The sequence below is a fragment of the Arabidopsis lyrata genome, assembly GCF_000004255.2.
Source record: "Arabidopsis lyrata subsp. lyrata unplaced genomic scaffold ARALYscaffold_7, whole genome shotgun sequence".
NCBI lineage: Eukaryota > Viridiplantae > Streptophyta > Magnoliopsida > Brassicales > Brassicaceae > Arabidopsis > Arabidopsis lyrata.
The window spans coordinates 12015787-12038119 of NW_003302549.1; the positions used below are offsets into that span (position 1 = coordinate 12015787).

The window sequence follows — 22333 nt, forward strand, 5'->3', positions numbered from 1 at the left end:
CAAGTGGCACAACGTAATTGGATAAATGATTTTATACTAAAAAATTAGGGCATAAAATAAATTATTCTTTTAACTAACTATTGTGATCTACTATTTTTAAAAATTTAATGTAATTTATTATGATTGTGCACCATAACTATCTTTAACGAAAATCAATTAATGCTCTTGAAATACAATATTTGTTGAAAATATATACATATATTACAGTAGAAAGACAAATAAAACATTTCTAAGAAGTTATACAGATATTAAAAACATAAATATAAAAAGTAAAATACAAAAATTGACCATACAATACATTTATATTGTAAGAGTAATCAAATAGTAAAATAAATATTACAAAAATTCAAGCAAAGACAAAATACCATATCCTAGAAGCCTTTCTATCAATTATACTTATATTAAAACAAAATTAATTTATAAAAAAAGATAAATGAAAAGAAGTTTTGGCCGTCAGTTGGAATTGGTTATCCGGCGGCATAGCGCGAGTTTTGTATCTAGTAAATTTTAAAGACCATCATGGAAATGAATTATAATAACATTATATGAATTATATTTTAATCTAATATCTTGATTTGTTGAATATGTTAATCCAAATGGACAGATAAACTAAAAAGAACTTACAATTTGACCAGTTTCTTGAAGAAAATAAATTTCACAACTACATAAAAAGTGAAAAACAAATTAAGTACATGTAAAAGATTTTTTGACAAGTGATAACTCTCTCTTAAAGGTGCGTGCAGAGCCGGTCCAAACGGCCGAGTTTCAAAGCTGCTAAAAACTTGCTGGTATGTAAAGAATCATTCCTCTACCCTCTACGATCTACACTTTAAACACATTACTTGCAATTTTTTTCTTCTTTTCTTTTTGAAGTGGACATGCTAATTTCGTTTATCTTTGGTGGGACTTTGAAAATAATGATATTGAAGATAGCCAAGTTGTTAGTTTAGTTAAGCGCATAGAGGCTTGTCTTCGTTTAATAGACCCTTCTCTAAGCTTAAGACTATGGGTTTCCTTAGAAGGATACACCGAGGCATTCACTTACATGCCCCAAGTGTAAGGAGATAAACCCATTTGTTAGACCATTTCAGACTTCATCTTACATCACAAAACCTTATAAGTGTATGAAGGAGATTGCTGATTGCATGATTGTACAAGGTCTCATAAAACATGTATCTATGGATACTGGATCCAAGAATGTTGCGCTTCTTTCGGGTGATGGGGACTTTTCTTTACCGTTGAATTCTCTTAGAAGACATGGCTACAAAGTTTTTCTATTCCAGAAAGAAGATTCAAAGTAGGAGCTTAAAGTTAGTGCATCTTACACATGGGTGTTGCAGAATATCTTCTAAAATAATATTGATTATCCACGCATAATTTACCGGATCTCGGTAATTTAGTGAATTTTAGTTAGTTTTTAGGTTTTGTCTTCTGATATTTTATTATATGATTTTTAATAGTCGTTTTTTGTTAATCAAGGATAAGTTTCTAATATATGTTATCAGGTTTACATTATTTGTCTATTGTGGTTTGTTGTATGATTTACATGGTTCTCAAGTCTTCATTAACGACATGTTCTTAATCGGATAACATATGCTTTAACTTTCCTACCAAAAAAAAAAACATTTGCTTTAACTTTCCTACCAAAAAAAAAACATATGCTTTAACTTTGTTATGGAAATGAGAAGAACCCGCTCACCAAAAAAAAAAAGAAAGTTGTGTGATACCAAATAAACTCTCTAATCCAGGAGGAACTAGCCGGACACCATAGGCCCTCATTGTTTTATTTGTATTGCAAATTATACCCATACTTTTGAAAATTAAGACAAGTAAGACTGTACTAAATCGGAACTTATAGGAATTAAGGGGTAAACTCAGGAATACAAAATATTTGTGGGGTTAAAAATGAAAAGATCCAAATTTTTAGTTTCGGAGAAAAAAAGAGTTCTTTGGCCGGAGAACAACTTTCCCATTTCCACAACTTCGAAATCGAAATCCATCCAAACGTAAGAATAATGGCGGGAGCGAATCAGGCGTGTATCTTCTGTGAGATCGTGCGAAATCCAACCACCACTCGTCTCCTTCACACCGTTACCTTCTTCTTCCCTTCTCTTGTTGTTTGGATCATCATCAGAGGCTAAAATTGAAGAAGTTCTCTTACGTCTGCGATTATCTTTTTTTCAGGATGAGAAAGTCATCGCCTTTCAAGATATCAAACCTGCCGCCCAGAGGTTCGTGTCTCTGTTCACTCACTTTGCTTCTATCGATTTTTGTGAATTGAGTTTGATTCCGTTTTACTTAAGCTTTGTCTACTGTAATCAATTTGCATCTCCTTGCTTAATTGGCTACCATTTACTAGTATTTATGAACAAAGCACTAATGATGTAGGCACTATTTGGTGATTCCAAAAGAACACATTCCTACTGTGAATGACCTTGAGATAAGAGATGAAGACTACTCACTTGGTTGGTTAGCTAAACATATTTATACATCGTTTTCTGTTATACCTATGTGAAGTTTCGATAAGGATGTTAGTTTTATGATTTGAACAGTAAGACACATGCTTAATGTGGGACAAGAACTGTTGCAGAAAGATGCTCCTCAAAACATTCATAGGTGAGGTTTCTTGCTTACAAACACTAAATGAAACCAATTATGAATAAACCTGATCTGTACTTTCTTACAGATTTGGTTTTCACCAGCCGCCATTTAACAGTGTTGATCATCTACATCTCCACTGTTTTGCATTGCCTTATGTGCCCAGGTACAGATATGCTTCATACTCGTTGATCTTTCTTGGGAAATTCTTTGCATCTCTCTTACTTTCCCATGATTTAAAACATTGAATAAGTTTTCTTAACATATACTGTATAACAGATGGAAAGCCATCAAGTACAAGTCTTTGGGACCTTTGGGTGGATTTATTGAAGCAGAGACACTGCTGGAGAAGATAAGGCCTCTTCTTTCAAAGGTGTAACTCTACCAACTTACGTAACCGCATTGCTTCTCTATGCTAAAACTGTGCAATATCTCTGTTCTATTCTTTTGCTGGCAAATCTGTTATCAAATGCCAAATATTATTGGGGATTTTGTATATGAAAGAAGGATGTGTCAAGTAATTTATAAGTTCTGCCACTGTCTGATAGTTGTAGGCAGTGACGCCAATCTCATTGTTCCATATATTATGGGTATAAGACGTATACATGAAGGATTCTGATGTAATCTCTGGAGTAACTGCCATAAGATGTAGACTTAATCAGAGACTTAATTCCATATAGGATCTCTGGTATATGTGGACTTTCTTGTGTTGCTTTGATGCTCTGACATCTCTAAATTGCAGTGAATGAGATCATCATCATCATACTCCAGCTTAACTGGCGCAAATTTGTTCTTGCGACATCATAGTTATCGACATAACAGGTAACCCCGTCTTAAATGAACTTGTACGTTAGTAGTGAACTTCCTGTGTTGTGATCTTGTGAGGTGGAAACAGGATAGGTCATGCTAACAAAATTTAGGAGGTATTAAGCACTGTGATAGGGGAACAATAGAGAGCAAAAACCTCGCTTAAGTTTCAGACTATCACCTATACTCGGGCGGTTCAGTTTACTCGTTTTCCCTTGTAGGGGGATCCTTAGGTATCAATAGCGTGGATAAGAGTTTTGATCATTACTAAAAACCTGAGCTTATCTAAGTACTAGATGCCAGTGAGACCAAATCTTCTCTGTTCACACTTCACAAGCAACTTGTGCAGTTAGATAGAAGTACAGCTTGCAGTTGCACTGCCTTTAGCTTCTTTGAGTGATATTTTAGATGCGGGACTACAGTTTCTAAGATAGTTTTTTTCTGAGATCAAGTAAAATAATAAAGATTTGTTATGGTATAACATTCTGGGGACGTTTGATAGGAACCATAATAGAGTAAACCATACTAAGTAGAATCCGGTTTACATCATACCAGTTCAATTACAGATTTAATGTATGGTTTAACTAAACCATACTCTATTAAACCACTAAAGGAAGTCAAGAATATGTGCTAACAAAACAACAAAAGGTCTTAATGGTGTTATGTCCTAAATGAGTAGGAAACTGCAATAATTGAAATTCTTGATTTGCCATTGTCTTGAAGTATTTAGGCCCACAAATTTGTATAAGTTTTTTTTGGATGGATTTACTTGTAATCGTCAACCACCCCTGTCAAATACCAACTCTTTGTTTGGTTCTTGCTCTGTTTTTTAGTTCACAAATTATGTAAACGACATATATACACATCAACAAAGCTTATTTTCCTGATATTATAATTGGGTTGGTCTTGTCCTTATACTTTGTTGTCTTTGAAGAAAGTTGCAGAGTGATCATGCGCTTCAAAAGCAGATAACTTTTTACAAAAGAATATGAATAGGTTTTGTTGATTGGCAATGATTATAGATGAAGAGGTTGGTAACTTCGTCTTCTTATCTGTTTGGTTATATACAACTCTTAGGTCTCTCAATAAGTTATTATTCCTCCCATGTCTCATTGTTTTGTTACAGTTGTGTGACTTGTGTAAACATTTGCTGATTCCAGTACTTTATAGGATCATATTAGCAGATTAACCACTTGAAGTGTATGCAGTTTATGGAAATAAGTAGTGTATGCAATTAATGGAAAGAAGTGGTAATCTCATGTATCGACTAGCTTTTTGACTAAATCAAATCTCTAGTAACCTTTGTGTTTATGGAGACACAAGAAAGCTTATATAAAGCTAAAGCTGGCCCCTGTGAGGACAACAGCTCTGGTGAAGAAGACAGGCTTGAGCCTTTTCTTCTTGGAGTGACGAACCAAAGTATTGATTTTTTTTCCATAAAACTACAAAGCTGCAATAAACGTCACTCTCAAGTCTCAAACCTTAGGTTTGCTTTTGCTTCATTGGTTCCTTCTTCTCGTTTTTTGTTTTTTCGAGTACAGCTAATTTAATTTCCTACATAATTTTTCGAACTCGCCTCTCTGTTAACAGCTGTATCCAAAATTTAGATTTAAATATTTTAGTTTTCTAAAGAAAAGAATCCATGCTCTCTTTAATTAAGAGCTGACGAATCCTCCATAGTCCATATCCAATACCAACCATGGACACGGTTTCGTTTCGTTTTCAAAGTTTCCAATGCTTTTTTAGTAAAATAAGGCACGTATTTTTGATGTTCCAAATTTTCAATGCGCGAAACTTATCCTATAAATTACTTTGCGTATTTTAAAATAGAAGAAAAGAAAAAAGTATCGGCTTGTACTGGAGGAGGTTGGTGAATTTTATAAGACCCTTTGTCCTCTAGCGATTCTCTACCTAATCTAGCTTCAATACAACATAGCCACTGGCATTTTATATTAATGCTAGTAATTGTTATCTAATCTTTGTGTGATGATTGATTAGTTTAGATTATATGTTCATGAAAATCGGTGTTAAAATCAGGATAGGTATTGGAACAAGATATACGTTCTTGGGATAAACAATGCATCCCTTAATCCCTTTTTATCTTTTACAGAATCCATAAAACATTGATATCATAACGTGTAAAGTATATGTATGGAATGATAAAAGTTTGGCTGCATACTAGATGATTAATCAAGCTGCGGTCGACAAATTGGCTTGGTGTTTGGTTCGGTTTGATTAGATGTTTGATTAATTGGTTAAATGCTTGGTTATTTGTTTAGACTTGATATTAAGAGAGCAATATTTTTTAAAAAATGCAGTAGTAAAAAATTGTCAGGTGAGACAATACCGAAGGAGAATTTAAGTGTGTATGTGTGTGTGGAGAAGAGTGAGGTACACGTACCTTTCTCTCTCTTTCTACTCTTTAACCCTGTCCATGGCATGGCAATATCCCCACCTGGCTTGTCTATGTGGCTTGGACTATATATTTTCTTTTGCTTTTAACAAAATTATTATTTATGGTTTTTAGCTTCTCAAGGCTTTGATATCATCCGAGGGTATGGATTGGAGATAAATGTTATAGCCAATTAAAAAGGTTGACACTGAATTTTAACTGGTACCTTAATGAGAGTAAGAAAATAAAACAAACTTAGGTCTAATAAATGTATGGTTGCATGCGAAACTCCCCCATCTCATCAATGAACAATCCAGTTGACTTCTTCCAATCATCAAGAGGAGCCAGACATTGCAAGTTTCAACATACCCACTGCGCTTTAGCAAATGTAAAATGGTTTTAGTTTCCTGTCTAAATCTAATTCTTTATTATGTAGGATTTACTCTGCATGCCACTCTTTTTATCATACGACTTTGTTTTCATTACAAAACTTATTATATAAATATCTTTGTTCAAAAGCATAAAATATAAATATCTAGTTCTGCTGAAATGACAGCCAAAAATAATGTAATTTTTAATGGAATGAAAATCGTCTTCATTAACCACATCTTTTTTATTTATTTATTATCATTGTATATTGTCTTTGCTCTGTCCTATAAAAACACTCGACCTCCTCTGTCTCAAAATTTCAAAACCATTCCTTGGACTCCACTGTTCTATCATCCGCCATGAAAACTTGTTTGATCTTCTTCCTCTACACAACAATTCTCAATTACTGTTTCTACTTCTCTGTTTCATCATCAATATCTCTTCTACTACCTCTCTCTCACTCTCTCTCAACCTCAAAACACTCTGCCTCTCCTCTCCACCTTCTCAAATCAGCCTCCTCCCGTTCCTCCGCCCGCTTCCGCCGCCACCACCACAAACACCAACAACAACTTTCACTCCCTATCTCCTCCGGCAGCGATTACCTCATCTCCCTCTCCGTTGGCTCCTCCTCCTCAGCCGTCTCCCTCTACTTAGACACCGGAAGCGACCTCGTCTGGTTCCCTTGCCGTCCTTTCACTTGCATCCTCTGTGAATCCAAACCACTCCCTCCTTCTCCTCCACCCACTCTCTCCTCCTCCGCCACCACCGTTTCCTGCTCCTCCCCTTCTTGCTCCGCCGCTCACTCTTCCCTTCCTTCCTCCGACCTCTGCGCTATCTCCAACTGTCCTCTTGATTACATCGAAACCGGAGATTGCAACACTTCTTCTTACCCTTGTCCTCCTTTCTACTACGCTTACGGTGACGGCTCTCTCGTCGCAAAACTCTTCTCCGACTCACTTTCTCTCCCTTCCGTCTCCGTCGCTAACTTCACCTTCGGCTGCGCTCACACCACTCTCGCTGAACCTATCGGTGTAGCTGGATTCGGCCGTGGACGTCTCTCTCTTCCCGCTCAGCTCTCTGTTCACTCTCCTCATCTCGGTAACAGTTTCTCTTATTGTCTCGTCTCTCACTCGTTTGACTCAGACCGAGTCCGCCGTCCGAGTCCACTCATACTCGGCCGTTTCGTCGATAAAAAAGAGAAACGTGTTGCAACCACCGATGATGATGATGATGGTGATGAGACGAAGAAGAAGAAGAATGAATTCGTCTTCACCGAGATGCTTGTAAACCCAAAGCATCCTTACTTCTACTCTGTTTCACTTCAAGGAATCTCAATCGGAAAACGGAATATTCCTGCTCCGGCGATGCTCAGAAGAATTGACAAAAACGGTGGCGGAGGAGTTGTTGTTGACTCAGGGACAACGTTCACGATGCTTCCGGCGAAATTTTACAATTCAGTGGTTGAAGAATTCGATAGTCGGGTCGGGCGGGTTCACGAACGGGCTGATCGGGTCGAACCGAGTTCGGGTATGAGTCCTTGTTACTATTTAAACCAGACGGTTAAAGTTCCAGCTCTGGTTTTGCATTTTGCCGGGAATGGATCCACTGTTACGCTCCCTAGGAGAAATTATTTTTATGAATTTATGGACGGTGGAGATGGTAAAGAAGAGAAGAGGAAAGTTGGATGTTTGATGTTGATGAACGGTGGAGATGAATCGGAGCTTCGAGGTGGGACTGGGGCTATTCTGGGGAATTACCAGCAACAAGGGTTTGAGGTGGTCTATGATCTGTTGAACAGAAGAGTTGGTTTCGCAAAGAGGAAATGCGCATCTTTATGGGATACGCTCAACCAGGGCTAACATGCGCTGAAGCCAATAAAACTTTGTAATAAGAAGCCTAACATGCGCTTCTCCGGTTCGATCGTTAAACCGGATGGGTTATGTCATGTATCGGGGATGGGTCTTATCGAACAGTAATTATCCTGTTGGGAAGTACGTAAAATAGATGTAGCCTTTTTTTCTTTTTTTTGTTAATAAGTAGATGTAGCCTTAATAATTTCGATGTATCCATACTCGAAAAGTACATAAAAGGGTTTGCAACGTTGTCAATAGAGAGTTTAGAACTTTCAAATCGATGCCATATAAATTTGTTTTTTTGTCATAATTAAATGGGGCTGTTATATTATTTGGTGGTTAAGCATCGCTTTTTAAAATTAATTTGGGAGCCAGTTTTAATAAATAGTAGTATTAAATTTTGACCAAATTAAATAAGATAGCATTATACGAAATAGCAATTAGAGGGGACGAACCAAAATTTCTAGTAATCATAAATCATGAGGCGACGAAGAAGTTGACAATTATTTGTTTCATAAGATATCACAGTTTTGACGATAGACATATAATATAGAAAAAATAACGAGTGCCCATCAATTATTTGGCATAGTATAGTATCACTGTTTTGACAATCACTTCTTTTTCCTTTCGAAATTGAGATATACTATTGATTAAAATGTCAGAGGTCAAAATAAAATTGTTTAGTTATCCAAGACGATAAATACAATCAGAAAAATAGTTACAGAACCAAATTTAAGCAAGCAAATGAGCTACTTTAGCAGAACTGACTTTGACAATAACTTATGAGTTACGATTCTCTCTCAAAATAATTGAGAGGTGAGTATATGTGGCAAAGGTTAAACTACCTCTAAAATTAAGTATATAGAAAAGTAAATATGTGCTTATGAGCGGATTTGTAACGTTGTGAATAGAGTTCTTTATATATATACTTCCTACTGTTTTTTATAGGTTTGTTTTTTTTGGTTTTTAGTTTTGTTTAACAAATATTGATATTTTATTTTAATTAATAATATACATAAATGGTAAACTTCAAAACACATTATTATATGGGAAATTGGCAAAACTAACCAACAAAAAAACTTTAATTCAATAACTAACCTCTAACCCTCCTATTCACTCTCTTTCTCTTCCTATCTCTCTCTACCTTCTTTCTAAAAAAACTAATTTTTCTTTTTTTTTGGTTATTCAACTAAATCACCTTTATTATATCACTGATTTCATTAAAATCTTTTTTTCTTTTACTTCAATTTGTTTCAAGAGAGATTGACTCAAAGTCTCGAGAAGAGGAAACAGCTAACACGTGTGCTTCCAGATTGTTCTGCATCTTTTCTTTAGGGTAAATTGTCTACACGTATAGACCACTAGCTAACCTTTAGCTAGACCTAAAAAGGAATATGTAAATTGTATCACAAATCCCAAATTAAAAACTTTTTATCCTCTAATGTATTGTTACAGTTTAATTCTAACTTTATCCAAAGTGCAAGGATTCTAAAGATGGCGAAAATTTTGTTTAGCTTAGTCGAGGTCGAATAAATTGTAGAATATCATAACTTTTTTATCGATAAATTTCTATATCCATAATTTCATTATTAGTTGACGCTTTAAATAGATTAAACAGCAAGAAAACGTAATTAATCAACTGTTTTTGGTATGTCAGTCGAGATTAATTATTAAATTATGTGTACTCAACTTTGATATTACTTAAACAATTTGCGGATTTTCTATTTAGTATTCCCTCTGTTTCAATATATAAGATGTTATAGGGATTTTTTTTTTTTCAAAATATAAGATGTTTTACAAATTTCTATGCAAATATTAAATGCATTTTATATTTTATGCTTATTTGTATTCTGCAGTCTTTTATATCATTGGTTGAATTTTTTAAAATTAAATACTCCCTCCGTTTCGTTTTAGTTATCGTTTAAGGTTTTTTCACACAAATTAAGAAAAACATTAAATTTTCTGTTTTACCTTTTATTAATATATTTTATAAAAAATTTCATTGGCCAAAACATTAAAACAATAGGGATAAAACTGGAATTTTCACCAAACATTTGCATTGAAAACCTAAATAACAACTATTATGAAACAAAATTTAAATCCTAAAACGACAACTAAACTGAAACAGAGGGAGTATTAAATGAAAGCTTTTAAAGAAAAAACAAATTTCTTAAAATGTGTGCTTTTAACTAAAACATCATATATTTTGAAACAGAAGGAGTACTACGTTCCTCCCCAACCATTTTTTTTTCCCTCTTATTAAAAAAAAACTCATACGGACAATTGAAAACGAAACGTATATGAAATGATTTTTTATTTATACCAAAAATAACTTAATTGTCGGCAAATAGGAATAAAACACGTGTCAGTATAGGGAGTGTTTGTCGTTTTTCAGCTGACACCGCCATACTCCCCCTCACTTCCTTCATTTTTGCTTTATAGCTTCTCTTCATAAAACCTCCAAAAACCCTAAAAGACCACAGAGAGAGAAAGAGAGAGATCTCAAAAAGCAAAAAAAAAAAAAACTAAAAAGCCTCCGAAATCTTCAGCCGCCGAATCATCATGCCTATCACGCACATCGCTCCGGCGCCTCACCCTCGCGGTACCGATCTTTAAACCCAGATTTTTACTTCACCATTTCTTTAAAAATCTTTGATTTTGTCGACTGATATATACATTTCTGTTTGTGTGTGTGTGTGTGTAGATGGGTATTACTCTACGAACAATCCGTACCAAGTGAACGGACCAAAAGGTTTTACTGAGTTCAAGTATCTGGAAGAGACCCATGATCTGTTCGTGAGGCTTGATTTCCCAGGAATCAAGAAAGAGAGTGTGATTATCCTTCTCGAACCATTGAAAAAAGCTGTTATTGTGACCGGAGACGCACCTAAAGAGAGCAAACACGATTCTTCTCACCGCAAGTATGGAACCGCCACGGGACTAATCTGTGACTGCTGTGAAATCAGTAACATTCAGTGTTTTGTTGGTGATGGTGTCGTTAGACTCATCCTCTCCAAGAAGAAGATCAATCTTCGCGTTCCTAATTTCTGTTCTTGTAAGATCATTAATCTTCAAATGTTTTTTTTCTTCTCTTTTTTTTTTTTGTCTTTTTTGGTAAAATCTAACATTTTTGTTTTTGTTTTTGTATTCTTTCAGTCGGAGGTGCAAGAATGCCTACTGATGCTCCTGGTAATGTCTCTATCTGTTTAATCTTCCATTATTTGTTCGTATTTGTCATTATTTGTTCTCGTTATCTATCGTTTGTTTGTTAATAGAATTATGTGTTTTATATGAAATTTGGCAGCTAACATCATTCGTGGCTATAACCCAGAAGGTATACGATTCTCAAGTTTTTTTCTACTATTATTTTCCGGTTAATAGATCAGAGATATGTCTTATCCTTTGAGCTTCTTTTAGAAACTAGCCTTCGTTGATTTATATAGTATAGTACCTGACATTTTTCATGGGTTTGTGTTGATTCCAATTGTTGCAGTCGCAGGTGGCCATCCTCTGGGTATGTATAACATCAACGTTTGACTATACCTTTTTACCATTTATTTTTTTCTTTGACTTGTTTTATTAAATAAAAATCCTCCTTTTTTTTTGTTCTTGAATCTTGCAGCTCATCTTCGTGGACTTAACCGAGAAGGTATATTTGATTTGATATTTTTATCATCTTGTTATTAATTAGTGTAAAGACAGACAAATTTCACAAAACTATGTGGTTGATCAACTTCATTAATTGTTTTATTGCTTCATCGAAGGTTGCCGTGGCACTGACCCTTTTGGTATGATTAATCTCTCCATTTGTGACGCAAAATTTCCTAATATATTCATTATAGTTACACTATACATAAACAAAAGAATTAAGAGAGGCTTGTTGATATATGTTTTGTGGTTTAACCTTGGACAGATCCAGCATTCACTGGTCCGACCATACTACCACACCCGTCAGTGTTGGAGGGATCCACCAGTGCTTACGAGACAAAGCAGCTCTCAAACGGAGGTCTGTATCTGCGTATTGACATGCCTGGTGTCCCTAGCGGCAGATTCATGGTGGCAGTGGACGGCGACGGTGTCGTCACCATCATGGGACGAGCTCCTGCGACCATGCACGATACGAGTGGGCGAGATTACGTAAGCCAGGTCGCCATTGTCCCTAGAGGCTATGACTGGCGTCGGATCAAAATAATCGCCAAGCATGGTGTCATCCGTCTCACTATGCCTCCCTACTAATTAATTCATCGCATCTTAAGATCATCATGCTTTTTGGAATTATCATGTTTAAAACAATGGACTATCTTTTTGTCATTTCTTTTGGATCAAGAACATTAATATGGACTTTAATATGTATGTAAGATGTTTATGAAAATATTCACTCGTATGTTTATGCCGGTTATAATTTTTTTTTTAATCTTCGTCTAATGCATGGTTAAAATATTGCTGGTAAAAGAAAACCTATGGACTGCGAGAAATTTTAATGTAGACTATCGTTTTGTCATTTCTTTTGGATTTCCGAATGTTTCAAGAACATTAATATGGACTTTAATATATATTATAGTGCTGTACAGTACTATAAAACATTGGTGTCAAGACTTTGTTTTGGGTGAGTGAGTGATATTGTCTTTAATTATGTGTACTAAACTTTCGTACTAATTAAACAATTTGCGGACCAGACCAATTTTTATTATTTTTTGTGTCTATCTTCTTATTAAAATCTCACCTTTGCAGTGTACGGGGACATTAATTGAATACGAAACAGATATAATTTCATTTTATTATTACCAAAAATTTAATAAAATGATGCATTTGAAATTGTCGGCAAATAGGAATAGAACACGTGTCAGTATAGGGAGTGTTTGTCGTTTTTCACCTGACACCGCCATTCTCTCCCTTCATTTGCTTTATGAGCTTGGCTTCAGCCCTAAAAAAAAACCTCCAAAAACCCTAAAGACCAGAGAGAGACAGATCTCAAAAAGCAAGAAACCCTAAAAATCCTCCGAAATCTTCAGCCGCCGAATCATCATGCCTATCACGCCCATGGCTCCAGCGCCTCACCTTCGCGGTATCGATCTTTAAACCCAGCAGATTATTATTACTTCACCATTTCTTTAAAAATCTTTGATTTTGTCGACTGCTACATACATTTATCTTTTTGTGTTTGTGTGTAGATGGGTATTACACTATGAACAATCCGTACCAAGCGAACGGACCAAAAGGGTTTACTGAGTTCAAGTATCTGGAAGAAACCCATGATCTGTTCGTGAGGCTTGATTTCCCAGGAGTCAAGAAAGAGAGTGTGATTTCCCTTCTCCAACCATCCAAAAAAGCTGTTACTGTGACCGGAGAAGCACCTAAAGAGAGCAAGAACGATGCTTCTCACCGCAAGTATGGAACCTCCATGGGACTACTCTGTGACTGCTGTGAAATCAGTAACATTCAGAGCTTTGTTGATGATGGTGTTGTTAGACTCATCCTCTCCAAGAAGAAGATCTATCTTCATGCTCCTACTTTCTGTTCTTGTAAGTTCTTTTTTTTTTTTGGTCTTTTTTTTTGTTCTGATATTTTAAACGATATTAATTCAAAAATAAATTCTGACAATTTTTGTGTTTGTATTGTTTCAGTTGGAGGTGCAAGAATGCCTACTGATGATGCTCCTGGTAATGTCTCTATCTGTTTAATCTTTAATTTGATTTTTTGTTCTTATTTGTCATTATCTATCGTTTGTTTATTAATGATGTGTTTTATATGACTTTTGGCAGCTAACATCATTCGTGGTTATAACCCACAAGGTATAAGATTTTTTATGTTTTTTTATGTCTTCTATTAGTTTCCGGTTAATAGAGCAGAGATATTTCTTATCATATGAGATTCTTTTAGAAATTAGTCTTCGTTGTTTTTATTTAGTAACGTGTATATATATATCTGACATTTTTCATGGGTTTGTGATTGATTCCAATTGTTGCAGTCGCAGATGGCAATCCTTATGGTATTTAACATCAACTTTTGACCAAACCTTTTTACCACTTCGTTTTTTTCCTTTGACTTGTTTTTTAAAATCCTCTTCTTTTTTGGTTAGTGAATCTTGGAGCTCATCTTCGTGGACTTATCCCAAAAGGTATATTTGATTTGATATTTTTATCATCTTAGACTACTTCATAAAACTTTGTGGTTGATTAACTAATTTACCTCATTAATTGTTTCATCGTAGGTCGCCGTGGCACTGACCCTGCTGGTATGAACTTAATCTCCCCATTAATTGTGACATAATTTTCCAATATATTAATTTCATTATAGTATGTTTATATCACATGCATGATGTGTTTCTATCGTGTATATATATATACTGAAACAAAAGACTTAAGACAGGCTTATTGATATATGTTGTTTTGTTGTTTAACGTTGGACAGATCCGGCGTTCACTGGTCCGGTCATACTACCACACCCGTCAGTGTTGGAGGGACCCATGATGCCTTACGAGGCAAAGCAGCTCTCAAAGGGTGGTCTGTATCTGCGTGTTGACATGCCTGGTGTCCCTAGCGACAGGTTCATGGTGGCAGTGGACGGCGACGGTGTCGTCACCATCATGGGACGAGCTCCTGCGACCATGCACGACACGAGTGGGCGTACTTACGTAGCCAAGGTCGCTAATGTCCCTAGAGGCTATGACGGGGGTCGGATCAAATTGGTCCCCAAGCATGGTGTCGTCCGTGTCACTATCCCTCCCAACTAATTATTAAACCGCATATTCGCATGGAATTAATTAGCATGTTTAAAACAATGGAGCATCTATCTGTTTGTCTTTTCTTTTGGATTTCCGAATGTTTCAAGAACTTTAATATGTGCCTAATTAAGACGTTTCACTCGTATGTTTATGCATGTTATGCTTAACTTTAATTTGTCACCGTCTAATGCATGTGGTTAATATTGCTGGTAAAAGAAAACTTATGGACTCATGAGAATTTTATGTTTGAGGAATTACAAAAAAAAAAAAAAAAAATCATTTCTTAAGAAATTACTTGCAACTTTCAGATAATTACTCCTAATTATTAGATACTCAGACAAATAAAATAGTACTTCATTAAATTACTTTACCATTGGAATTGGTTTTGGTAATTTTAGTTTTACGTTAGAAAAAAAAATTGCTACTTTCAACTTCACTAATTAGTACTGTAATTTATTTAAAGAGAGATTGACTCAAAGTCTAGAGTGGCGATACAGCTCAGCTAACACGTGTGCTTCTAGATTGCTCCAAATCTTTGCTTACAGTGAATTATCTACACGTAGACCTCAAAAGGAATATGTAATTGTATCACAAATCACAAATAACTTTTATCCTCTAATTTATTTTTACAATTTGCTTCTGACTTTATCCAAAGTTCAAGGATTCAAAATGATCGCAGAGATTTTGTTCATCTTAATCGAGGTCGACTAACTTTTTATCTAAAAAATTTCTATATGCAGTAACTCATTATTAAACGAATGCAAGATAACATAATTAGTCAACTTTTTTGTTATGTCAGTCGATATTAATTATTGGATTTTAATCATGTGTACTAAACAATTTGCGGATTATTTTTTGTAAATCCCAAACCGTTACAGACCAATTTTTTCTTCTCTTATTTCAAACTCACATTTACAGTGTACGGATAATTGAAAACGAAACGGTGCGTTTAAAATAAAAATGATGCGTTTGAAAATTGTCGCAAATAAGAATAGAACACGTGTCAGTGTAGAGAGTTTGTCGTATTTCACCTGACACCACCCATACTTTCTCTCCCTCACTCACTCTCTCTTCATTTGCTTTACAGCTTCGTTTCATAAATCCTCCAAGAACCCTAAAGAGAACCAGAGAGAGAGATCTTCAGCCGCCTAATCATGGTCGTCCCCGTCACTCTTGATCCTCCATCTCCAGGTAATAAACCTCTTTTGTTCCCATTAAATCGTTTCCTCTTTTGATAAAAGAAGTCATTTTTATCTTTGTTGTTGATTTGAGCAGAAGGGTTTTATGCAATCAACAATCCGTTTCTTGTAAATGGTCCAAAGGGATTCTTAGAGGCCATGACTTTGGAGGATGAAAGCTACATCCGCTTCGATCTTCCCGGAGTTCCACCAGACGGTGTCACCGTTTATCTTGACCCACCTAATAAAGCTGTCTGTATCTTAGCCGACGCTCCCAAGGAACACAAATATGACTCGTCGCACCGTAACTACGACGGTACGAGGTTGAGACCGAAGCTGAATTATCGAGGTATCAACACCAAAATCCCTTGCACTTGCTGTGAATTCTTCTCCGGCTTCACTTCTCACATGGCCGATGGAGTTCTCCGTCTCATTCTCACCAAGCACCACACCTCTACACCACGCCCTCCTTGCATCTGTATATTTCTCTATCAAACCTTATTATCATTTTTAACCCTTTTATCATTATTAATTAATAGGAGAATTATCTGATGAACAATTCATTATTTTGTTTCTACAGCTTTTCTTGGTGGCCCAGACGGAGAAGGTGATTATATTATAATTACATCTGTTTTTGAAATATAGTTTACTTAATTACAATGTTTGCACTGTGATTTTCTGGTTATAGATACCTATGGCACGGCTCAATCTCATCACGATTTTCCCCATGGCACGAATCCTAATGGTATTCACATCATTCCCTATATAGACTTACGTACATTGTATATAGGAGAGTGTTTGATTGGTCTAAATATATAGGAATATTAATTTGTTGTTGTTGTTTGTGATATATGTTGGGGAGCAGACCCCAACTTGACGGGTCCGATATTGATTCCACACATGTGTGGCCCAAGGATCGCAGATGCCTTATGAGTCTAAGAGGCTCCAAAACGGCGGTCTTTACGTCCGTGTAGACATGCCGGGTGTTCCCATTGACAACTTCACTGTCTCTGTCACGAATGGGAGGGTGAAGGTGACTGGTGAAGCTCCTGCTCTTAGCCATGACTCAGCTGGCCGTTCCTACTCTGGTGTCGTCGCTATCCTCTCCACTCCTGTTGACCTTCCTGTCCGTAAGATCAAGACCATTGCCAAGAACGGTGTGATTCGTTTGGTCATCCCTCCCCTTTGATGTGATTTAGTTATGAAACTTTGTGTTTGGTTCTATGAAGTCTGTTTTTCTAGAGTGGACCCTTTTTTTGGGGATAGTGTCGTTGTCTTAAGGATTATTATGTCGTTTTATGTTTTAGTACTTTGGATATGTCTCAACGACAAAACATATTTTGATATGTTTCCTAATGCACTGCCCTTTATGAGTCTGATGATCTAAATTGTTTACCAGTTGCAAAGGTCACTTGCAAAGGATTTTAACATAACTTTTGTCAACCAATACAATAAAATGTTCAACTTTGAGTATCATTCAAATATAACTTTTGCAAAGGATTTTAGACAATGTGAAACAACCTTTGAATCTCTGCATCGAGTCTTCTTTCCTCTTCTTTGGCATCCTTGTGATCTAAAAAGTTCGAGCATAAGTTATGTCCCCTTGAACCTGGATAACACCTTCAACTGGAGCTATAGGCTATAGGCTGCAAATATATGGCCACTATAGGCTGCAAATATCCAGGCTTGAACCTGGATAACACCTTCAACTGGAGCTATAGGCTGCAAATATATGGCCACTATAAGAGGAAGATCTCCTTCTCTGCATAGCGTTTCAGCAGCAAAAAATGAGTTCAACAAGTGAATTACTGAACTAGCACAATTAAACAAGTAAAGAGAAACAGAGTGTGATAAATTAAGCAATATGAAACTTTCTTTGCAGGAAGATATAATTGACGACTCAAGACCTACAAATATAAGTGCACTGATAAGAGTCAAAACGTGTTCTCTTAATTCTTATCCACTAAGAATCGAGGAACAAGCAAAAAGGCTTAGAAATGAATTTTCTAGAGCTCTCCCAAGTTAAGTCAAAAAGGGTGTCTCAGAGGCATTATATCTAACATATTATGGGCAGACAATTCGATAGTCGATACAACAAGCAAAGGATATAAAGAGAACCCGCCAAAATACAGTAGCTAGCTTTAATTCACTACAAAAAAATCAACTAGTTACTAACTTACTAACTAGACTAAATCCAATAAAGAAGAGACATGATGTATTGATGGGTAATGAAGAGTTATTTACTATTATTGGGAGGTTTTGTTTTCCTTCGGTTAACCGTTTGGTTCAGCCAAACCAAACAGAAATAATTGAGAACCGATTGCAACTATAGTGTGCTATACCTGCCATTCCTAATGTCTCTTTTTATCTGTTTAATCTTTTTTTTTTTTTTTGGTGAGTTTTAATCTTTTGATTATTTCTTTTTTTTTTTTTTTCATAACTTTATTAATATGAACCAAAGATTGTAATGTTAAACATAAGGATATAGATACAATCAAATATTTCTGTAACGAAAAAGCAAAGAAGTTTAGGCGCCGCAATCCGAAAAATATGCTTAGTTGCTCTCGTCTTATCCGTCAATCTTGTGTGACTTTCTAGCTTGGGAAACATCTGTTTTTTGTCGATGTACCATCTTTTACGCTTTCGAAAGGCAAAGTCTGCGATCCATCCGTTACATCGCAAGACCATAGATTTTGGAACTCTCCTGAAAAAAGAGATATGATTTTTTGTGATTGTACCGTAAACCCATATGTGTTGTTGATTTGATCTTCTGGTTCTCATCCTATTCACATCATCCACCAACACCAAAACCGAGAAGAAGAAAGCACCGACCGCGCTGTTTGCCACTGCTCCTGACTTGTGTTGATCGACACACACCTCTTGTGTCGATCGACACACTGTATTGGTATGATCTGACCGTGATTTCACTGTATCATCTCCAATCTCTAAACTTGACAATCCCGGATCCCAGATCTGGGTTTCAGAAATCTGTCTCAAGTTGGAGACGTCAATTTTTGAATCAATCACACAACCATGGTGTAATCGATTTTCAAAACTGATGCTATGATAATCGCTTGAAAAGAAACGCAGCGATAACATAGTAAGTGCATCACATCGAATCATGGACTTCGGTGTGGGGATAACTGCCAGAGAGTAGTAGAGATGTCCCATGGAAACCACGTCGCCGGCGTAGAGAATAGAAACCATCACCATAAGAGTGAGGACGAATTCAGATCGATGAATCATGATCGGTTTTATTGCTAAACGATGTAACAAACAAGAAAACTAGAAACAGAAGAAAAGAATACAAGGCCGACCGACGTCGGAGAAGCCAGCGTCGGCCGGAATCGAAGATCGGAGGAAAAAGTTGGTTGAAGAAAATCGCCTGGGTGTCGCACTGTTTGAGAGAGAAAGATCTTTTGATTATTTCTTCTTATTTTTATGCCTAGTATATCGTTTGTTTATTAATGGAGTTAGAGCATGATTAACAATGTTATTTTAAAAATGGTTCTTAGAAGTATTAAAGTAATAATATGACATGTGGTTGGTTCTTAAGGTTAGTTTTGGGTCTTACCTAAACCACTTTTCTTAGTTTCAGTCTTAGCTAAGCCACATTTCTTACTTAAGAACTCTTTAAGATACCTTTGTTAATGGTGGTCTTATATGTTTTATATGACTTTTGGCAGCTAACATCATTCGTGGTTATAACCCACAAGGTCTATGTCTTCTATTATTTTCCGGTCAATAGATCAGAGATGATATGTCTTATCGATAGAGTATATAGTATCTGACAATTTTCATGGGTTTGTTGTGTTGATTCCAATTGTTGCAGTCGCAGGTGCCCATCCTCTTGGTATGTATAACATCAACGTTTGACCATACGTTTTTACCATTTTTCTTTTATCTTTGACTTGTTTTTTTTTTCTTATATATAAATCATCTTCTTTTTTTTCTTGTGTTCATGAATTTGATATTTTTAATTAGCCAAATAAAGAAAACTTCATATAACTATGCATGGTTGATTAACTAATTAACTTCATTAATTATTTTACTGTCCAGGTTCGCCGTGGCACTGACCCTCTTGGTATGAACTAATCTTTCCATTGTCACATATATAATTTCCATATATTATTTATTTCACATTGTGACATAAGCTCCTGCGACCATGCACGACTCAAGTGGGCGTAATTACGTAGGAAAGGTCGCCATTGTTCCTAGAGGCTTTGACAGCCGTCGGATCAAAAATTCAAAATCATCGCCATTGGGATCGTCCGTCTCATTACTAATTAATTCATCGCATCTTAATTATTAGATCATGCTTTTGGAATTAATTACTATTATATACGTAACACGTTTTAATTATGCCTGTAATATGCAAATATTCACTCGTATATATGTTTTAATTATGCCTGTTATAGTAAATTTTATCTCCGTCTAATGCATGGTTACAAATAAGAGACTTGCAACTTTCAGATTACTCCTAATTAATTATTAGTTAGAGACTCATACAATAATAATACTTATTTTTTTTTGTTTAAAAAAAATTACTTCATTAAATATTTACTTTACCATTCGAATTGGTTTTGGTAACAGTATAATTTTAGATAAAAAACACAAAATTCACAAATGTGACACGTGGCCCCTTAGTGTTTTGTCCTGTCTTCACCAGACAATCCTTCCCTCCCATAAAGCCACCAAAACCCTAAACGCCAGAAGAACCCACAGAGAGATCTCAAACTAAAGTAGCTTAGCCTAGAAATCTCGGAGAAAAGCTTCTCTCAGCCGTTGAATCATGGTCAACCCTGTTACTCTAGCTCCTCAATCTCCCGGTAACTAGCTAAATCTCACTTTCAAAGTAATTACCATTTTGCTCTTCTTTAATTTTTACCCATCAAAATCCTTTCCTTTTTTTATATTTTTGATAAAAAAATCTCATCGTTTTTGCTTTTGTTTGCTGGTGTGGATGAATGATTATGGATGCAGAGGGATTTTACGCCATCAACAACCCATTTCTAGTAAATGGTCCAAAAGGATACATCGAGTTCAAGACATTGGAGAATGAAGACATGTACATACGGTTCGATGTTCCCGGAGTTCCAAACAACGGCGTCAATGTCATTCTCGACCAGTCAAACAAAGCCGTGTGTATCTTGGGCGACGCACCCAAGGAACACAAGTACGACGCCTCTGTTCGGAGCTACAACGGCACCACCCTAAGAAAAAAGCTTAGTATCGGCGGTATAAACTCAAAAATCGTCTGCAAATGCTGTGACTTTTACTCCGGCTTCACCTCCCACGTGGCCGATGGAGTTCTCCGACTTGTTCTCACCAAGATCCACACCAATACTCCACGTCCTCCTTGCCTCTGTATATTATAATCAAAACCCTTGACTTTTTATTGTTATTAATTCGATTTATTTATAGATTCGTATGATAATTATCTGATAATAGATACATTTGTTTTCTTCAGCGTTTCTTGGTGGCCCTGACGGAGAAGGTAATTTTATTAAAGAATTGAAATTTGTTATTTACATAGTTTACATAGATTAATGTTTGCACTCTGTTTTTTCTTTTCTTTTCCGGTCATAGATCCCTATGGCGCGGATCCTCACGATACGGATCCTCACGGTTTTCCCCCATCATCGGATCCTAATGGTATTCACGTATTTCCCACTCTCCAAGCTTATGTTATACACAACAAAATTAAATTTATTAGTATTATTTATATATATAGACTTATATTGTGTATAGGAGAAGAGTGTTTAGTTGGTCTAATTAGGAATATTAATTTCTTGTTGTTTGTGATATATGTGGAGCAGACCCTAACTTGACGGGTCCGATACTGATGCCACACCCATGTGTGGGCCAAGGATCGCAGAGGGCTTATGAGTCTAAGGTGCTTCAAAACGGTGGTCTATACGTCCGTGTAGACATGCCCGGGGTTCCCAAAGAGAACCTCACCGTCTCAGTCATGAATGGGAGAGTGAAGGTGACTGGTGAAGCTCCTGCTCATGGCCACGACTCAGCTGGCCGTTTCTACTCTGGTGACGTGGCTGTGCTCTCTACTCCTGTCGACCTTCCGGTTCGTAAGATCAAGACCATTGCCAAGAATGGTGTGATTCGTTTGGTCATCCCTCCCGTTTGATGTGATTTCGTGATGAAACTTTGTGTTTGGGTCTATTAAGTCTGTTTTTCTAGAGTGGACCCTTTTATTTGGGTTAATGTCATTGTTTTAAGGACTATGTCGTTTTATGTTTTAGTACTTTGGTTGGATATATCTCAACGACAAAGCATATTTTGATGTGTTTCAACGACACACGTTATTTTGTCTAAAGCTCTGGCCTTTATGAGTCTCTAAATTGTTTATCAGTTTGAAAGGTCACTATTGAATTGCAAAGAAGCTTAACAAAAC

The 22333-nt window shown here is 36.2% G+C and overlaps 4 protein-coding genes and 1 pseudogene across 4 annotated transcripts; all 5 read left to right on the forward strand.

Annotated features, from left to right (window-relative positions):
- Nucleotides 1–1944: 1944 nt before the first annotated feature.
- Nucleotides 1945–3275, forward strand: LOC9306220 (bifunctional adenosine 5'-phosphosulfate phosphorylase/adenylylsulfatase HINT4). Its single transcript, XM_002868072.2, has 6 exons — nucleotides 1945–2090; nucleotides 2185–2231; nucleotides 2389–2465; nucleotides 2553–2616; nucleotides 2687–2764; nucleotides 2878–3275. Exons 1-6 carry the CDS (start codon nucleotides 2016–2018, stop codon nucleotides 2975–2977), a joined length of 441 nt encoding a protein of 146 aa, XP_002868118.1. The 5' UTR covers nucleotides 1945–2015; the 3' UTR covers nucleotides 2978–3275.
- A 3141-nt stretch (nucleotides 3276–6416) lies between these two features.
- On the forward strand, nucleotides 6417–8350 carry LOC9304191 (probable aspartyl protease At4g16563). The gene has a single exon (XM_002868073.2). The coding sequence runs from the start codon at nucleotides 6526–6528 to the stop codon at nucleotides 8023–8025; it is 1500 nt and encodes a 499-aa protein (XP_002868119.1). The 5' UTR covers nucleotides 6417–6525; the 3' UTR covers nucleotides 8026–8350.
- A 1929-nt stretch (nucleotides 8351–10279) lies between these two features.
- Nucleotides 10280–14903, forward strand: LOC9304192 (putative 57 kDa heat shock protein). Its single transcript, XM_021018338.1, is given in 18 exon segments — nucleotides 10280–10621; nucleotides 10724–11074; nucleotides 11176–11208; nucleotides 11324–11353; nucleotides 11401–11450; nucleotides 11452–11533; nucleotides 11642–11668; nucleotides 11784–11807; nucleotides 11933–12142; nucleotides 13191–13254; nucleotides 13305–13328; nucleotides 13330–13541; nucleotides 13644–13679; nucleotides 13782–13811; nucleotides 13988–14008; nucleotides 14099–14137; nucleotides 14231–14254; nucleotides 14430–14903. Coding segments are annotated over 18 exon segments (1620 nt in total). The 5' UTR covers nucleotides 10280–10581; the 3' UTR covers nucleotides 14753–14903.
- Nucleotides 14904–15249: 346 nt separating this feature from the next.
- Nucleotides 15250–17327, forward strand: LOC110226470 (annotated as a pseudogene).
- Nucleotides 17328–20548: 3221 nt separating this feature from the next.
- Nucleotides 20549–22255, forward strand: LOC110226469 (putative 57 kDa heat shock protein). The gene is made up of 5 exons (XM_021018320.1): nucleotides 20549–20750; nucleotides 20905–21288; nucleotides 21392–21418; nucleotides 21511–21576; nucleotides 21741–22255. The coding sequence occupies exons 1-5, from the start codon at nucleotides 20714–20716 to the stop codon at nucleotides 22064–22066; spliced, it is 840 nt and encodes a 279-aa protein (XP_020873979.1). The 5' UTR covers nucleotides 20549–20713; the 3' UTR covers nucleotides 22067–22255.
- Nucleotides 22256–22333: the final 78 nt, after the last annotated feature.

Coding starts and splice junctions, on each gene's coding strand:
- LOC9306220 (XM_002868072.2), top strand. CDS start 2,016: ATGGCGGGAGCGAATCAGGCGTGTATCTTCTGTGAGATCGTGCGAAAT. Junction 2,091..2,184: donor CCACTCGTCTCCTTCACACC/GTTACCTTCTTC, acceptor TCTTTTTTTCAG/GATGAGAAAGTCATCGCCTT. Junction 2,466..2,552: donor AGATGAAGACTACTCACTTG/GTTGGTTAGCTA, acceptor TGATTTGAACAG/TAAGACACATGCTTAATGTG.
- LOC9304191 (XM_002868073.2), top strand. CDS start 6,526: ATGAAAACTTGTTTGATCTTCTTCCTCTACACAACAATTCTCAATTAC.
- LOC110226469 (XM_021018320.1), top strand. CDS start 20,714: ATGGTCAACCCTGTTACTCTAGCTCCTCAATCTCCCG. Junction 20,751..20,904: donor TCTAGCTCCTCAATCTCCCG/GTAACTAGCTAA, acceptor TTATGGATGCAG/AGGGATTTTACGCCATCAAC. Junction 21,577..21,740: donor CCCATCATCGGATCCTAATG/GTATTCACGTAT, acceptor TATGTGGAGCAG/ACCCTAACTTGACGGGTCCG.